The sequence below is a fragment of the Entelurus aequoreus genome, linkage group LG11, assembly GCF_033978785.1.
Source record: "Entelurus aequoreus isolate RoL-2023_Sb linkage group LG11, RoL_Eaeq_v1.1, whole genome shotgun sequence".
Classification (NCBI taxonomy): domain Eukaryota; kingdom Metazoa; phylum Chordata; class Actinopteri; order Syngnathiformes; family Syngnathidae; genus Entelurus; species Entelurus aequoreus.
The window spans coordinates 64,365,718-64,380,212 of NC_084741.1; the positions used below are offsets into that span (position 1 = coordinate 64,365,718).

At 37.5% G+C, this 14,495-nt stretch overlaps 1 protein-coding gene across 1 annotated transcript in view; it reads left to right on the forward strand.

The window, feature by feature from the left end:
• ascc3 (activating signal cointegrator 1 complex subunit 3) overlaps positions 1-14,495 on the forward strand; it is a 407,454-nt gene that overhangs the window by 366,793 nt on the left and 26,166 nt on the right. The window contains exons 19-27 of the mRNA XM_062063751.1: positions 923-1,009; positions 5,419-5,595; positions 6,336-6,561; positions 8,254-8,408; positions 10,386-10,484; positions 11,865-12,033; positions 12,204-12,424; positions 12,501-12,586; positions 14,231-14,397. Coding sequence (XP_061919735.1) covers positions 923-1,009; positions 5,419-5,595; positions 6,336-6,561; positions 8,254-8,408; positions 10,386-10,484; positions 11,865-12,033; positions 12,204-12,424; positions 12,501-12,586; positions 14,231-14,397 — 1,387 coding nt within the window. The remainder of the gene's footprint in view (positions 1-922; positions 1,010-5,418; positions 5,596-6,335; positions 6,562-8,253; positions 8,409-10,385; positions 10,485-11,864; positions 12,034-12,203; positions 12,425-12,500; positions 12,587-14,230; positions 14,398-14,495) is intronic.

Genomic DNA, 14,495 nt, shown 5'->3' on the forward strand with positions numbered 1-14,495 from the left:
ACTCACATGAAAGTGTCCTTCAAAAGGGATGCACACTCAACACAATTACATTTCTAAATTCTTTGTCATACACATACAGGAAGTCTGTGCTTGAATTCCAGCAGGCTGCGTGTCTTGAACGCGTTGTTTACCCACACTGCCAAAGATACTGTAATGCTTGTAAAATTCTAATCTTCAGCACCATGGCCAAAAATAAACTATCTTTCTTCCAAGTATTATCACTGGAGGACTAGAGGAAAATTAATAGCTAAGCACAGCCGAGCAGTACGACACAAAATGTTATTATGGTAATATTATATAAATGATACTGAAATGATTAGATAGATTTTTTTTTTTGTTCTTATTATTAGAAAAAAAAATTTTTGGTGGTTTTGTTATTGTTTACAAACTCAAGGAGTCTTTGAGAGTCAAACCCAAATTATATGAACAGTAGTTTTTTTGCATTAGACGCTTTATTTTGTAAAATAAAATAAAATTGTATGCAGCATTTAATACAAACTTAGTATACCTAATTTACAACAATACTAAAAAATTCTAAATTTTATAAGATACTCTTTTTATAAATGTGTTATTATGTTTACTTTAGGTACTTGCTATAAAACATTTTCAGTTCTATAATTTATTGTCAAAGTATCAGCTGGGATCTGAGGCTGAAAATTTTGATCGGGAGTTCAGGATGATAAAAATGTAAATAAAATATGAATTTGATAGGATACAAGAATTGGATTTGCGTTTTACCACACAATAAAATTCTTAAATAGTACAGAACACACATCTTTTCAAAAACAATTTAATCGTATTCTTTTATAGCAACGTGACTGTTTTGTGTCGTAACATTATTCATACTAGTTCAGTTATTATGCACCATATTTAATGTTTTTTCTCATTAACCACTTATATATCTTGTCCCTTCATCTTTCAGACTTTCAATGAACATTTCAACTCTCAGCGAACAGAAGGAGACATCCTCAGTATTGTGTCCAAGGCTGAGGAGTTTGAGCAGTTAAAGGTAAGACTACTGAGGCTTTTCAAAAATGTTCTAATATTAATATGTACAATTAGTCACTAGCTATGTGCACATGGACACATTTAATTGGATTAAAAGCCTAACTTCAATAAAAACGCTTTATGTAAACACGCCATTCAGAATATTCTGACCCGATCACACACGTTCGGATCAAAATTTAATTCCGATCGAGACGGGTGGTTTATGCCAAAAGTCATTGGAGCACATGAAAACACATCTTCCGAAATTGGGTTAGAATTATCCTTACTGCGCATGTCTTAGATATCAACTGTACTTTGGTGGCGAAGCGGGGACTAAATTAAATAGTTTCGGAATTAATCGATTGTCTTGCTGCTGCCTCCCCCAATTGAACATGTACAGAAGTAGTATTATATGCTGTTGAGTTTGTTGCTTTAAAACGAGACTAGCAAAAACCAAAGTATGGTATGGAGTGTCATATGTAGATGTAACAATAAAAGAAGGGATCCAGTCGTCGTACAGAATCACAACATAAAAAGCACAACAGCTACATTTCAAAAAGAGAGGTAAGACAAAATTAGTGAACAGAAGGAGAAAATAGTAAGTAAATACTGTGGTAACATCAGAAATGCACAAAGCCATGTTTGATAACAGTGGAAGTATACTGTTTCTTCAGCACCTGCAGTGAGCAAACTCGTCCAAAAGATGGCACCATAGCACAAATAATAACACACCTTTCTGTTTAACCCTTGTATTATGTTATGGGTCAATTTGACCCATTTCAGTTTTTGTGTTGATCAAAGTACTGGTTGTCCTTTCTTTTTCTTGCTGAAATTTGGTGACTTTTCCTCATCTAGGGTCATGAACTGGTGTGTAAAATCTGGACACTTTGATGTGTAGTGGAATGTCTTTCTAGAGTTGTATACAAAGATGATGTTGCGGGTCATTTTGACCCAGACGCTTTGATGTGGGTAAACAGCTGTTCAGATCCAAAATAAACATGTTTCTATGATGTACTTTTTACATTGATGTACAATTGTTTGTAGTTTGATTGCCTCTGAGACCCAGAGCCAGGTGTGTGAAGAGAGGGAACTTTCTCACACTTGTCCTTGTCACTGTTCTCATGTCATCTCTTTGACAAACTCACCAAAAATGAGCTCCAGAATGATGACATCTGAGGAGGCTTCATCACTGATTTTTAACTGGGATAGTGATGTAGAGGAAGAGATTTCAGAAACAGAGAATTTTTCAGAGACAGAGGACAATGTTATTGCTGATCCAGATTGTCAATTTTCCTACAATGAGGAGGATTCAGAGGACAAGTCTGCTGTTGTTCCTCCAACAGATGAAAACCAAGGAATGCAGCAATCATCATCCGCAGAAGGGACATGGGCATCTAAGGACGGTAATATAAAATGGTCAACATCACCACACCCAAGCCGAGGCAGACCATCATCTTCCAATGTGATCAAAATGATTCCCGGTCCTACAAGATTTGCTGTCACACGAGTTGATGAGATTCAATCAGCATTTCAGCTCTTCATATCCCCACCAATAGAGAGGATTATACTGGAAATGACCAACTTGGAGGGGAGACGCGTGTTTCAAGAGAAATGGAAGCCACTGGATCAGACTGACTTGCATGCTTACATTGGAGATGTGTTATTAGCTGGAGTGTACAGGTCAAAGGGAGAAGCCACTGCAAGTCTATGGAATGAAGAGAATGGAAGGCCAATGTCTCTGGAGACATTCCACATGATATCTTGTGTGATCCGCTTTGACAACCGCGACACCAGAGCTGGTCGACGTGAAAGAGACAAACTAGCTGCGATCAGAGATGTGTGGGATAAATGGGTTGAAAATGTACCTTTGTTGTACTATCCTGGTCCCCATGTTACTGTAGATGAGCGCCTTGTTCCATTCAGGGGGCGCTGTCCTTTCCGACAGTACATGCCCAACAAGCCCGCCAAGTATGGCATCAAAATATGGGCAGCCTGTGATGCAAAATCCAGCTATGCATAGAATATGCAAGTATACACTGGAAAGCTACCTGGAGGAACATCTGAGAATAATCAGGGGATGCGTGTGGTGCTGGAAATGAGTGAAGGGCTGCAAGGTCATAACATCACATGTGACAATTTCTTTACATCCTACCACCTTGGAGATGCACTTCAGAAGAGAAAGCTGACCATGTTGGGAACAGTCAGAAAAAATAAGCCAGAACTTCCCACCGAAATTCTGAAGATGCAGGGCAGACCTCTGCATTCCTCAATATTTGCTTTCACTGAGAAAGCAACAGTTGTTTCATACTGCCCAAAGAGAAACACGAATGTTCTTCTAACGAGTACAATGCACACAGATGCATCTCTGAGCACAAGAGAAGACATGAAGCCACAAATGATCCTGGATTATAACTCCACCAAAGGAGGAGTTGACAACCTGGACAAATTCACAGCAACATACAGCGCAAGAAAGCCCGTTGGCCTTTGGTGATTTTCTACAACATTGTGGACGTGTGTGCTTACCCCGAGAGGACAGTAAAACAAGTACCTCTTGTGTGAAATGCAAGAATTACATCTGCAGAAAGCACACAGTAACATTCTGTCCATCATGTGGAGAGCATTGAAAATGTTGAAGAAAATTTGGAGAACATTGAAAATGTTGAAGTTCGCTGGGATGAAGTTAAAGTTGAAGTTAAAGTATTTCTTAAATATAGTGTTGGAATTAAAAATGTATTGTATGTCACTTTTCTAGATGTTTATATAACCTAAAATAAAGTTGTTATTGGTTTAACCTGTTTTCTTGACTGTTTTGAGTGCATTTACACAGTACGGGTCAAAATGACCCGCAACATAATCAATGTTATTTTTTTTCAACATAATACAAGGGTTAAGTAAGGTTCTGCACATGTCAAAGTAAAGTATTCCAATTTAAGGTGTGATGCATGAAAATGCACGTTATAATCAGATAATTTTTTCATGGTCCCCGTACACAGTAACATTCTAATCGGAAGTATGATCAGATTAAAGAATGTTGTCCATGTGCACATGGCTAATGATGATCTAGGGGTTGACTCGCTTGACTTGTGTGAGGCAGTGTGAGTTCAGTCTCCACTCAGATGTGTGATTGGTTGTCTGTGTCTGTATGTGCCCTGTGTTTGACTGACAACCTGTCCAAGGTCTAGGCCGCCTTTTGCCCGAAGTCAATTTGGATGTGCTCCAGCTCCCTAAAACGCTGTTAAGAATAAGCGGTAGAAAATGGAACTAAAGAGCAGCATGGTTAGCACATCTGTTTGTGAGGTTAGGATGTTTTTAAAGCTCAGTTTGAAATAGCATGTGCTCCCTGTGCTTACCAGCTTTTCTCCAGGTACTCTGGCTTGCTTCTACATCCCAATAAAATGTTGGGTTATTTGGACGCTCGAAATTGGTCGGAATTGTTATTTGTCTATATGTACCTCACCTTTTGTCCAAAGTCAGCTGGGATAGGCTGCTGCTCCCCAACGACTGTAATGAAAAATGGTATGGAAAATGGAAGGATGGATATCCACTGTCCTTTTTGAAAAAGGTACAATGTCAACTAAAGATGTCTCATACAGTACACAAGAGTTAATATGAGTTACTCGCAAATATCACACACAATTTTAAACAAGTTGGTCAGTGAGAAAGTAATTTCAAAATAACCCCAAAAAGTGCAAAGAAAAAAAGTTACATTTTACTCTGTTGCTATCATGTAAACGTATCCTGCCCTGACCTAAAGCTCAGTATTGACTGTACGATTTTAGAATTGTTGAGAGTCAATCGCCTGCGTTAAAATGAGTCAGAACTTGGGAGAAAACAGATTGATTTCAACTGTGCAACATATGTCGAAGCCAGCACATTTCTCACACTACATAAACCCAATTGATCATTGATTGATTGATTGAGACTTTTATTAGTAGGTTGCACAGTGAAGTACATATTCCGTACAATTGACCACTAAATGGTAACACCCGAATAAGTTTTTCAACTTGTTTAAGTCGGGGTCCCATAACCAATTGGGAGCATGATGATCTTTTTTTCTTTATCCTGTACACAAAATGACTGACAACACCAGACCGGACTTGGAACCATTCCAGATTCAAAAGTGATTTTGAATTGGGCCTAATGTCACTGAATTACTAAAACTTTTGTAGGCCCCATCCTATAAACCCCGTACAGCTGAGTTATTTGTTGATGCCTGTAATTACCGTAATGCAATGACTTAACACACACACTCTTAAAATAAGGTACTTCTATACCAAGACTCCTTTTGCATTTTGAGGTCGACAGAGAATTGATTTGAAATGGCAGATCTTGTGTTTATCTACATTAACATTTGCCGTAAATGATATGATCTACTGTATCAACCGTACAAAGTTTGGTTCTCTATTCTTATGTAAGGGAATGTTCTTGCAGGTTCGTGATGAAGAGATGGAGGAGCTGGAACAGATGCTGTGTAACTACTGTGAGTTGCCCGCAGCAGGCGGTGTGGAGAATGGCTATGGCAAAGTCAACATTCTGCTGCAGACGTACATAAGTCGAGGAGATGTGGACAGTTTCTCCCTCATCTCAGACCTTTCATATGTGGCACAGGTAAGAATAAGACATACATTTCTAAGAAGGTATAATATTCTATCTGTTATTGCCGTCCAGTGTGTATCCCACCTTTCATTTATTGTCAGCCGGGATAGGCCTATGTGAACCCAATAAGTGGTTACAAAAAATAAATTAATTACTTAATTTAAGGATCAATTATTGAAAATATACATGCTCTATGTCAATTCCTATTGATAGACAACTAGGTTCTTATGGAACATTTGTTGGCTAATCTTATTCTATATAGTAGTTATCTCTAGCATTGTATCATTTCCCTTTAGTCGGAAACGTAATCATACTAACACAAACTAAACATAATGCCTCTCCAAACTGCAGGAGAATTTGGAAAAAAAATTTGTAAAATTGTTTAAGGTTACTTCTCAAATAAAGTGGAGGCATGTCTGGATTTATTTCATATTATAACATCCATAAATCAGTAAAACCTGTGAATCACTTTGAACCCATTCAGACAGCTATCACAGCCATTTGTCATTAATTTAGCATCAGATGATATTTAAACTTATATCACTGCTGACCCAATACATCACTACCTAGCAAGTTTAAGCGGTATATCATCATGCAGTTTTACCGCCTGTCCTCTAATACCAAATGATGAATTACCATAAACCCCAATAGACCTACGTCTGTCCCAGATTAGTTCAAGTGTATTGGATGGTTTAGTGTAATTCTTTATTTGTAATTGGTCATTTAGTTTCTGACGATTGTCTCCTTTTCAGAATGCTGCTCGAATTGTCAGGGCATTGTTTGAGATTGCCCTAAGAAAGCACTGGCCGGCCATGACTTACCGACTGCTCACACTCTGTAAAGTCATTGATAAGAGACTTTGGGGCTTTGCCCACCCTCTTCGGCAATTCCCCAACTTGAGCCATGTTGTACTCAACCGACTGGAGGAGAAGAAGCTCACTGTTGACAAACTGAAAGAAATGAGGAAGGATGAAATTGGTACAGTATATTAATCTAGTTTAGGTGATGTCTTAGATTTTAATTGTGCATCTTTCCATTAACATTACTGCTACCATCTACATTATTCTGGTATTATTCTTATACGGACAAGTACCATATTTTTCGGACTATAAGTCACTCCGGAGTATAAGTCGCACCGGCCGAAAATGCATTATAAAGAAGGAAAAAAACATATATAAGTCGAACTGGAGTATAAGTCGCATTTTTGGGGGAAATTATTTGATAAAACCCAACACCAAGAATAGACATTTGAAAGGCAATTCAAAATAAATAAAGAATAGTGAACAACAGGCTGAATAAGTGTACGTTATATGAGGCATAAATAACCAACTGAGAACGTGCCTGGTATGTTAACATAACATATTATGGTAAGAGTCATTCAAATAACTATAACATATAGAACATGCTATACGTTTACCAAACAATCTGTCACTCCTAATCGCTAAATCCCATGAAATCTTATACGTCTAGTCTCTTATGTGAATGAGCTAAATAATATTATTTGATATTTTACGGTAATGTGTTATTAATTTCACATATAAGTCGCTCCTGAGTATAAGTCGCTGTAAACTTTGAAAAAAACTGTGACTTATAGTCCGAAAAATACGGTAGGTATGTTACAAGCAGAGTTTTAAGTTGCCAATACCGATTGATTACATTAACTGTAATTTTTTTATATATTTATGGTGGGTGCTATTAACAGTTTGCCAATATCATCACAATATTTAAATTATTTCCTTATTCTGTTATATTAAATTATATTGTTTGAGCAAAACAAAGTCATTTAAATTCTGGGTTTTTTCTGTGTCCAGGGAATTGTTCCCTGAGTTTGAAAACGTTAACAAAAACAACAACAAAAATAATTTTGAGACGATCCAAATATCAACCTAATCACTTTAGTATTGATCATATACTGATACTAACCGTGGTCTCTACACCAATGTCTCTACATTTGACCTCCTCTTACATGTCGTGTTGTGTACTGACTACAACAGTTGTTGTTGCAGTCTCTGTAGACTCTTATACATTTACTTGTTAATTTCCTGTTAATAGCTGCTTACATTCTGCTGTAATGTGGTTCTATCTACACGTTGTAGAGTTTACTAAGCACTTGTTTGTTGTGTTGTTTAAAGCAAGCTTAGCTGTTAGCATGCCTGCTCCTGGTTTGCTATCGGTGTGTAACATGTTTAGCCTTCTCCAGTGATATTGTTACCTGATAACGATGCTTAAGATACTAAGAAATGCACTTTATTTGCCGTAATGGAGATGATTATTTTTAGCACGGGGGAGCGGCTCCATACTGTGTATGGAGAAACACACTTATCTAATAGCTGCTTGTCAGCCGGGGGACTAAAAATAGATACAATGGCAGCTTGAGGGGATCAACGTTTGTGATTGGCATTGAAAGATATTATTCAGCAATAGTGATCACATACTTTTTCACAAAAGTTGTCTAATACTGTTTGGTGGCCGTTTGATCAGTACATCCCTATAGACAAGTGTACAGAGTAGCATACAGATGTTACATGACAGGGATATCCTTTAATTAGCAAACCATGCACTTCAGGTAAAGATGCACTAGGGACTAGATTTTAACACACTGGCCATTGCTTGGAAATACTCCTATTCTTCTTTATGTCTGCATGTTAATACCATCTCTATTGTTTCCAGGCCACATGCTGCATCATGTAAACATTGGGTTGACAGTCAAACAGTGTGCGCATCAGATCCCATCGATCACAATGGAGGCCAGTATTCAACCAATTACAAGAACTGTCCTGCGCGTCCGTCTTATTGTCACTCCAGACTTCCGTTGGAATGACCAGGTAATTATTGTGGACATAAATTGTATTTTAGGGTGTGGGGAGTTGATTGGGAACTTGAACAATTTTCTAAAGCCCAGTACACACGCAGAGATCATTTATTTTGAGCCTGATTCCTTCCAACTAAATTCACCAAAGGCCCAGTTATCTGATTCCACTAAAGATGATCGTAAAAGATAATCTTATGGTATAGGGTTTTATCTTGTGTTCTCCCTGATCTGGTGGAAAACGGTCACAGACAATTCTAAATGTTACAGGTTCAATATTTACATTTGAAAATGCTGAGGTGTGTGGTCAACATAGACAAGCACTGCCAAGCCTCAGACTCTGTAATTGTCACATGGAATGACACAATGACCATAGTGACATAAAACTATCAGTCAGTGAGTTGGAGTTTAAACCAGTCAAAATGGTACTTGATTGACCAACCGTAGTGTACAGCCTGTTTAAAGGAATATTGTTGTCTACTGCATCAAAAGCTACACTTTAATCCAGCAAGACCTGGACAAGGAGTTATCTCATGCAAGTGTTAATTTTGGGTGCAATTACATGTCTATATTTGTCATCTCTGTGGTTGGCTGCTGATCAACAAGGATGTATTGTGCCTCGCCCCCTAAATCAGATAAAATTGGACTCCAGCTTCCCAGTGCCCTTCAATAGGAAAAGCAGTGGATGTTGTAGATTACATAATCCAGATTAAGGCTGCAGCTATTGATTACTAAAGTAATCGAGTAATCTATCGATTAGTTTGTTTGATTAATCAAGTAATCAGATACAACACTTTGTAGCCTCAATGCATATTTTAGGGGAAATAGCTCAAATAAATTATTATTCTGCTTGGCATAACCTTCATTCTTTTATTTCAGTAAATGCGCTAAAAATAAACTATTTGCCGCCACACAGATCACAGTACCCACTCTCATGTGCGCTCAAATGCAGTGGCCATACAAAAACTATGTCTCTGTATTTGAAGTTCTGGGCACTCCCTGTGGTATAAATTACTCATTGAACGACTACTTGAAGCAACATAATTTATTCGATTAATCATAGCAGCCTTAATCCATATGGTACATTTTTCTTTACAGTGGGTGTAAATGAGAAGTCAATGTTATTTATTATTAGTTAGTGCTAGGGTGCTGGAAAAAATCGATTTACATCCAAATCCCAATTCTTATTTCCAAATAAAATGTTCAAGAATCGATTTTTAAAAAGACTTACTTTTTGCACGTATAAATCATAAATCCACAGCCAAGAGGAGCTTTTGTAACTTGTAACCTGTTTTGAAAAGTTTTTATTATAACTTAGATATTAAATAATATCATTGTGAGAATGCAACTGAGATAGGCTGAAGCGCCCCCCGCAACCCGAAAAGGACAAGCGGTAGAAAATGTAAGGATGGATGGTTTGAATCGCCAGTCAATACTGAATCGAATCGTCACCCCAAAAATGGGAATAGAATTTAATCAGGAGTCGTTGTAAGATTCACATCCCTATTATTATACATGAACGCTTGGTGATTGTCAGTGCGAGTGTTGTAGTTGTGTGTCCGTGCATTCAAAGCACTATTCTGTCAGCCCTTATTGCATCTGCTATGCAGTAAGGTTCCATCCATCTAATCATCTGTTATCTTACTGTCAAAGGACCCTTACACATTGCTTCCGAATCACAAACAAGACAGATAGTCATTCACACTTACTCGGGATACTAGACAATATCTGTTCCGAGACATTAGCATTTGATACAATACACATTTCTCTTTTGATGTCAATAAAATAATCTTAAAATAATGATCATCTTTCATCTGGGTTTCTTCTGTGCATTGGTCTCACCAGCATATTTTCTCTCTGCAATGTTTTGCTTTGTGCAGTGTCAAACAGTCATACTGGCGGACAACTAAAAGCAGCATTTTGCTGATGTTAGGGTACCATTTGTTTAAGCATTAAAACAAGATATGTTTGTGTTCTATTTTCTATGGTTTAGGTGCATGGATCTGTGGGTGAGCCATGGTGGTTATGGGTTGAGGATCCCATCAATGATCACATCTACCATTCTGAATATTTCCTCCTCCAAAAAAAACAGGTTGGTTTTTTTGACACTGCAAATAGACTTAAGACTTGTATACAATTATACATCTAAGTGAGTTTTAAAGATGTATTTGAAGGATTTTTATTTTTATTTTGAGCATGTTCAAATGTCACAAAGCACAACTTCTTATGTTTTCTTTTAATAATAAATGTGTGTGACGGCCATACCAGAAAGATAAACTATTCTAAGTGCTTCTTTGTGCAGTAGGTTTGTGATTGTAGTGTACTTCAAGTATTTCATAGTCTTCCACAGAACAACTTTGATCTATACAGAACGTAGCGGCGTGGGCATTGCAATTGTTTAAAACTTGTACAAACGTTTAACAAATTAGACTTTACCCAAACAAATTTGACATAAAACACCAAATACATTTCTTATTACAGGCATATACTCACCAAACTCTGTGAAAAAGAATATTGACCGGCAACTTTGTACTACTAGGCCAGTCTACTGCTATGCACTTTGTATTGACTAGCTATGGAAGCCTGTTGTGTCGAACCTCAAACTCAAATTTTAAAAGATAACATAGTCAGTGTTCTGTGCAACATGATTACAGAGAAACGAAAGCACATACTGTATATCACCTGGAAAGCGAGGTGTTACATTCCTTAAATGCTAAACTCTGCATAGTAGTTCAAATATAGTAGCACCAGTGAACAGCAGAGTCCAGAATGTGTTTTGCTTTATTCAATGTTACACGTGTGTGAAAATATTTGCTATTATATTTTTGAGTCGCATAGAGTGCTTTTAATTGAAAGTTCACCATTGGTCAACAATAGTTAATTATGCCATGTTGTTACTACAGTGCTGTTTTAATGTACACAACCTCTTTTTGCCATTATACTATAGTATAGATCAGGGGTCGGGAACCTTTTTGGGTGAGAGAGCCATGAAAGCCAAATATTTTTAAATGGATTTCCGTGAGAGCCATATGATATTTTTTAACACTGAATACAACTAGATGTGTGTATTTTTAAGTAAGACCAACATTTTTAGAGTATAATAAGTCCCTTATTATTTTTAATTACATTGTTATTCTGAAGCTAACCAAAAATAAATACAATACTTCTCACCAGTAATGCGACTTCTTGAACAGGTGCGGTAGAAAACAAATGGATGGATTAAAATGCATGAGAATGTTCTATATTTTGAACGTTATTTTTAACACTGTGATTACAAGTAGAATTATTCATTACTTATCGTGTTAAGCAGTCTCAGCTAAGATTTATCTGAGAGCCAGATGCAGTAATCAAAAGAGCCACATCTGGCTCGAGAGCCATAGGTTCCCTACCCCTGGTATAGATCATACTTTAAGTGTTCATTATGATGACTTTTTTGTTTTAACAATTCCGGCATGTGCCTTACTCCATTTAGGTGGTGACTGCAGAGCCCCAGCACATTGTGTTTACAATTCCCATCTTTGAACCGCTACCCTCTCAGTACTACATCAAGGCAGTGTCTGACCGTTGGCTTGGTGCTGAAGCCGTCTGCATCATCAATTTCCAGAACCTTATCCTACCTGAGCGACACCCTCCACACACCGGTACGCTTCCTTACACAGTTAACTTGATTTAAATTTGCATGATACTGTCAGTTTGAGTATGTGATATCTTAATTGGTATCTCAACAGTTAAAACAGAAGCATAATACCTGTATTTTACTTTCTGTACAAGAAATTAATCTCCAATTTTTCCAACTATATTTCCCTCACAGAGCTGCTGGACCTGCAGCCATTGCCAGTGAGCGCTCTGGATAACCGGGAGTTTGAAAGCTTGTACAAGTTCACTCACTTCAATCCTATCCAGACTCAGATTTTCCACACACTGTATCACACTGATACCAATGTTTTACTCGGGGCCCCAACGGGCTCTGGAAAGACCATTGCTGCTGAGATGGCCATGTTTAGGGTGTTCGACAAGTACCCTGGCAGCAAGGTTAGAATTGTACGCCTTTTGTATTGATGGCATTTTTCCCATCGTTGCACTGTTTTTGTTGTTGTTGTGCTTTCAGGTGGTGTACATTGCCCCGCTCAAAGCTCTGGTCAGAGAGAGAATTGAGGACTGGAAAGTCAGGATAGAGGAAAAACTGGGAAAGAAGTGAGTTTGGCGAGATAACATTAACACACATTTACAAATATTTACACATCCAAGCTGTCAGAATTGGATGTAACTAGCGAGACATAATGAACAACATTACCCTATTTTCTTGACTTTCATGTCTATTCATGAAGGGTAAAACTATCTGGTGTGTTTTAAATAAAGTAAAAATATGAAAATCATGCTCGAAGGGGACCTATGGTGATTTTAATCTACATTTAAAAAACTTCATTGTGGTCTAGATAATACTGGTATTGGATATGCTTTGGTGTAAAATTTGCTCATCGGTCACATTTATAAACTGTTTTTTGAGTCTGTCTGAAAGATGTTCGATTCTGGAGGCTTTCCCAGATTGCAAATGAAACATGCATCACTCTTTCCTAAAGTATCATAATTTATCTTTGGAAAATGTACACTGTATATCAGAGGCGGTTGAAAATAATCTTCATAAACCTTGTATAGATTCACACAGTCACAACATTTGGTACACCTGCACACTTGATACACTCAGACTCTACATAAAAAACTGCTTTTAGCACCATTACCCTGGATTTCCACTAAATACGAAACGGCGGCGGAATCTTTCCGTTTTTAGTCAAGTCACTGTGTCCGTTCCCACCGCTAAATATGTGCAGAGCTTCTACATTTGCTGGACACCGCAACCAATCTGTTCAATTTAGCTAAAATCTGCTTGTGTTGGACAGGATGTCATGCACAAACACAAAGTATTTGGTTTACATTCAAAATAAAATATTCAGTTTTAAAGGTGGGTCCTATTTTACTCTTAGAAACGTCATATTGGACGGCGACGGACACAAAGTCAACTTGTCAAAGGTTTTCAGACGTAATTTCACCTCGTTGACACAAATGGATGAGGACATGTTTATTTTGGAGGTCCAAAATTGAAGTATAATATACAAGCATTTACCCGGCAGCTATATGGAGATATGGTGGCCTATCGTGTGGGGGGTTTGTTTAGCAGCCGTTCTGCATACAGTTGAAATCCGTGTTTAATGTCACCGCATGTCGGTTTTATGCGCATCATTAGATGAAAATACTACTTCAATACTTAATCTTACCTTTTTTATGTTATCATAACTTATTTCCCTTTTGGCTAAGCGCTTGACTTAATATCCAAATAAGTACGTCCACCACGCTGTGACATCACAACGTAGCAGACCGCAAAACCCTGCAAATAGGCATCCAAAACTGCATGCAAGCTGACATTAAAATGCATGAACTTTAAGATTTGACGCTTTGGCATTGTTTAACACGAGTATCCAACATTGTAACAACATTTATAAGTCAGAAAAGACTAAATTCATGAAAGGTCCCCTTTAATTTAAAATTGACAGGGATAAAATGTATTATATTTCTTTTATGTCCACAACAAGATGTTTAGTGTGCAAAACATGTTCACTTGTTTTTATTGCTCACTGGGCTTGAAATGATAACATGGCCAAGCAATCGTACTCAAATTGTGTTATTGTTTAGTATTGGTAGATTTTTTATTTAAAAACAAATTTGCTTAACATAATTAAATGAGCCACAAACACTGCTTTATTCACTGATTATATACATGTTGTTATGTTTACACATAAGCAATCTGAAGTCCTTTCTGTCCTCGTTGATATCTGTGTGTAGAGTGGTGGAGTTGACGGGCGATGTGACGCCAGATATGAGATCTATCGCGCAGGCTGACCTCATTGTCACCACACCTGAGAAGTGGGATGGAGTGAGCAGAAGCTGGCAAAACAGAAGCTATGTTCAGAAAGTAGCGATCTTGATCATTGATGAAATACACCTGCTTGGTAAGTGAATGTTAAAGCGTGATGAGTACGTTTTTTTTGCAATGACTGCACAGGTTTTTCTCCTTTTTATGCATTCTAATTTGTAATATTTGTTTTGT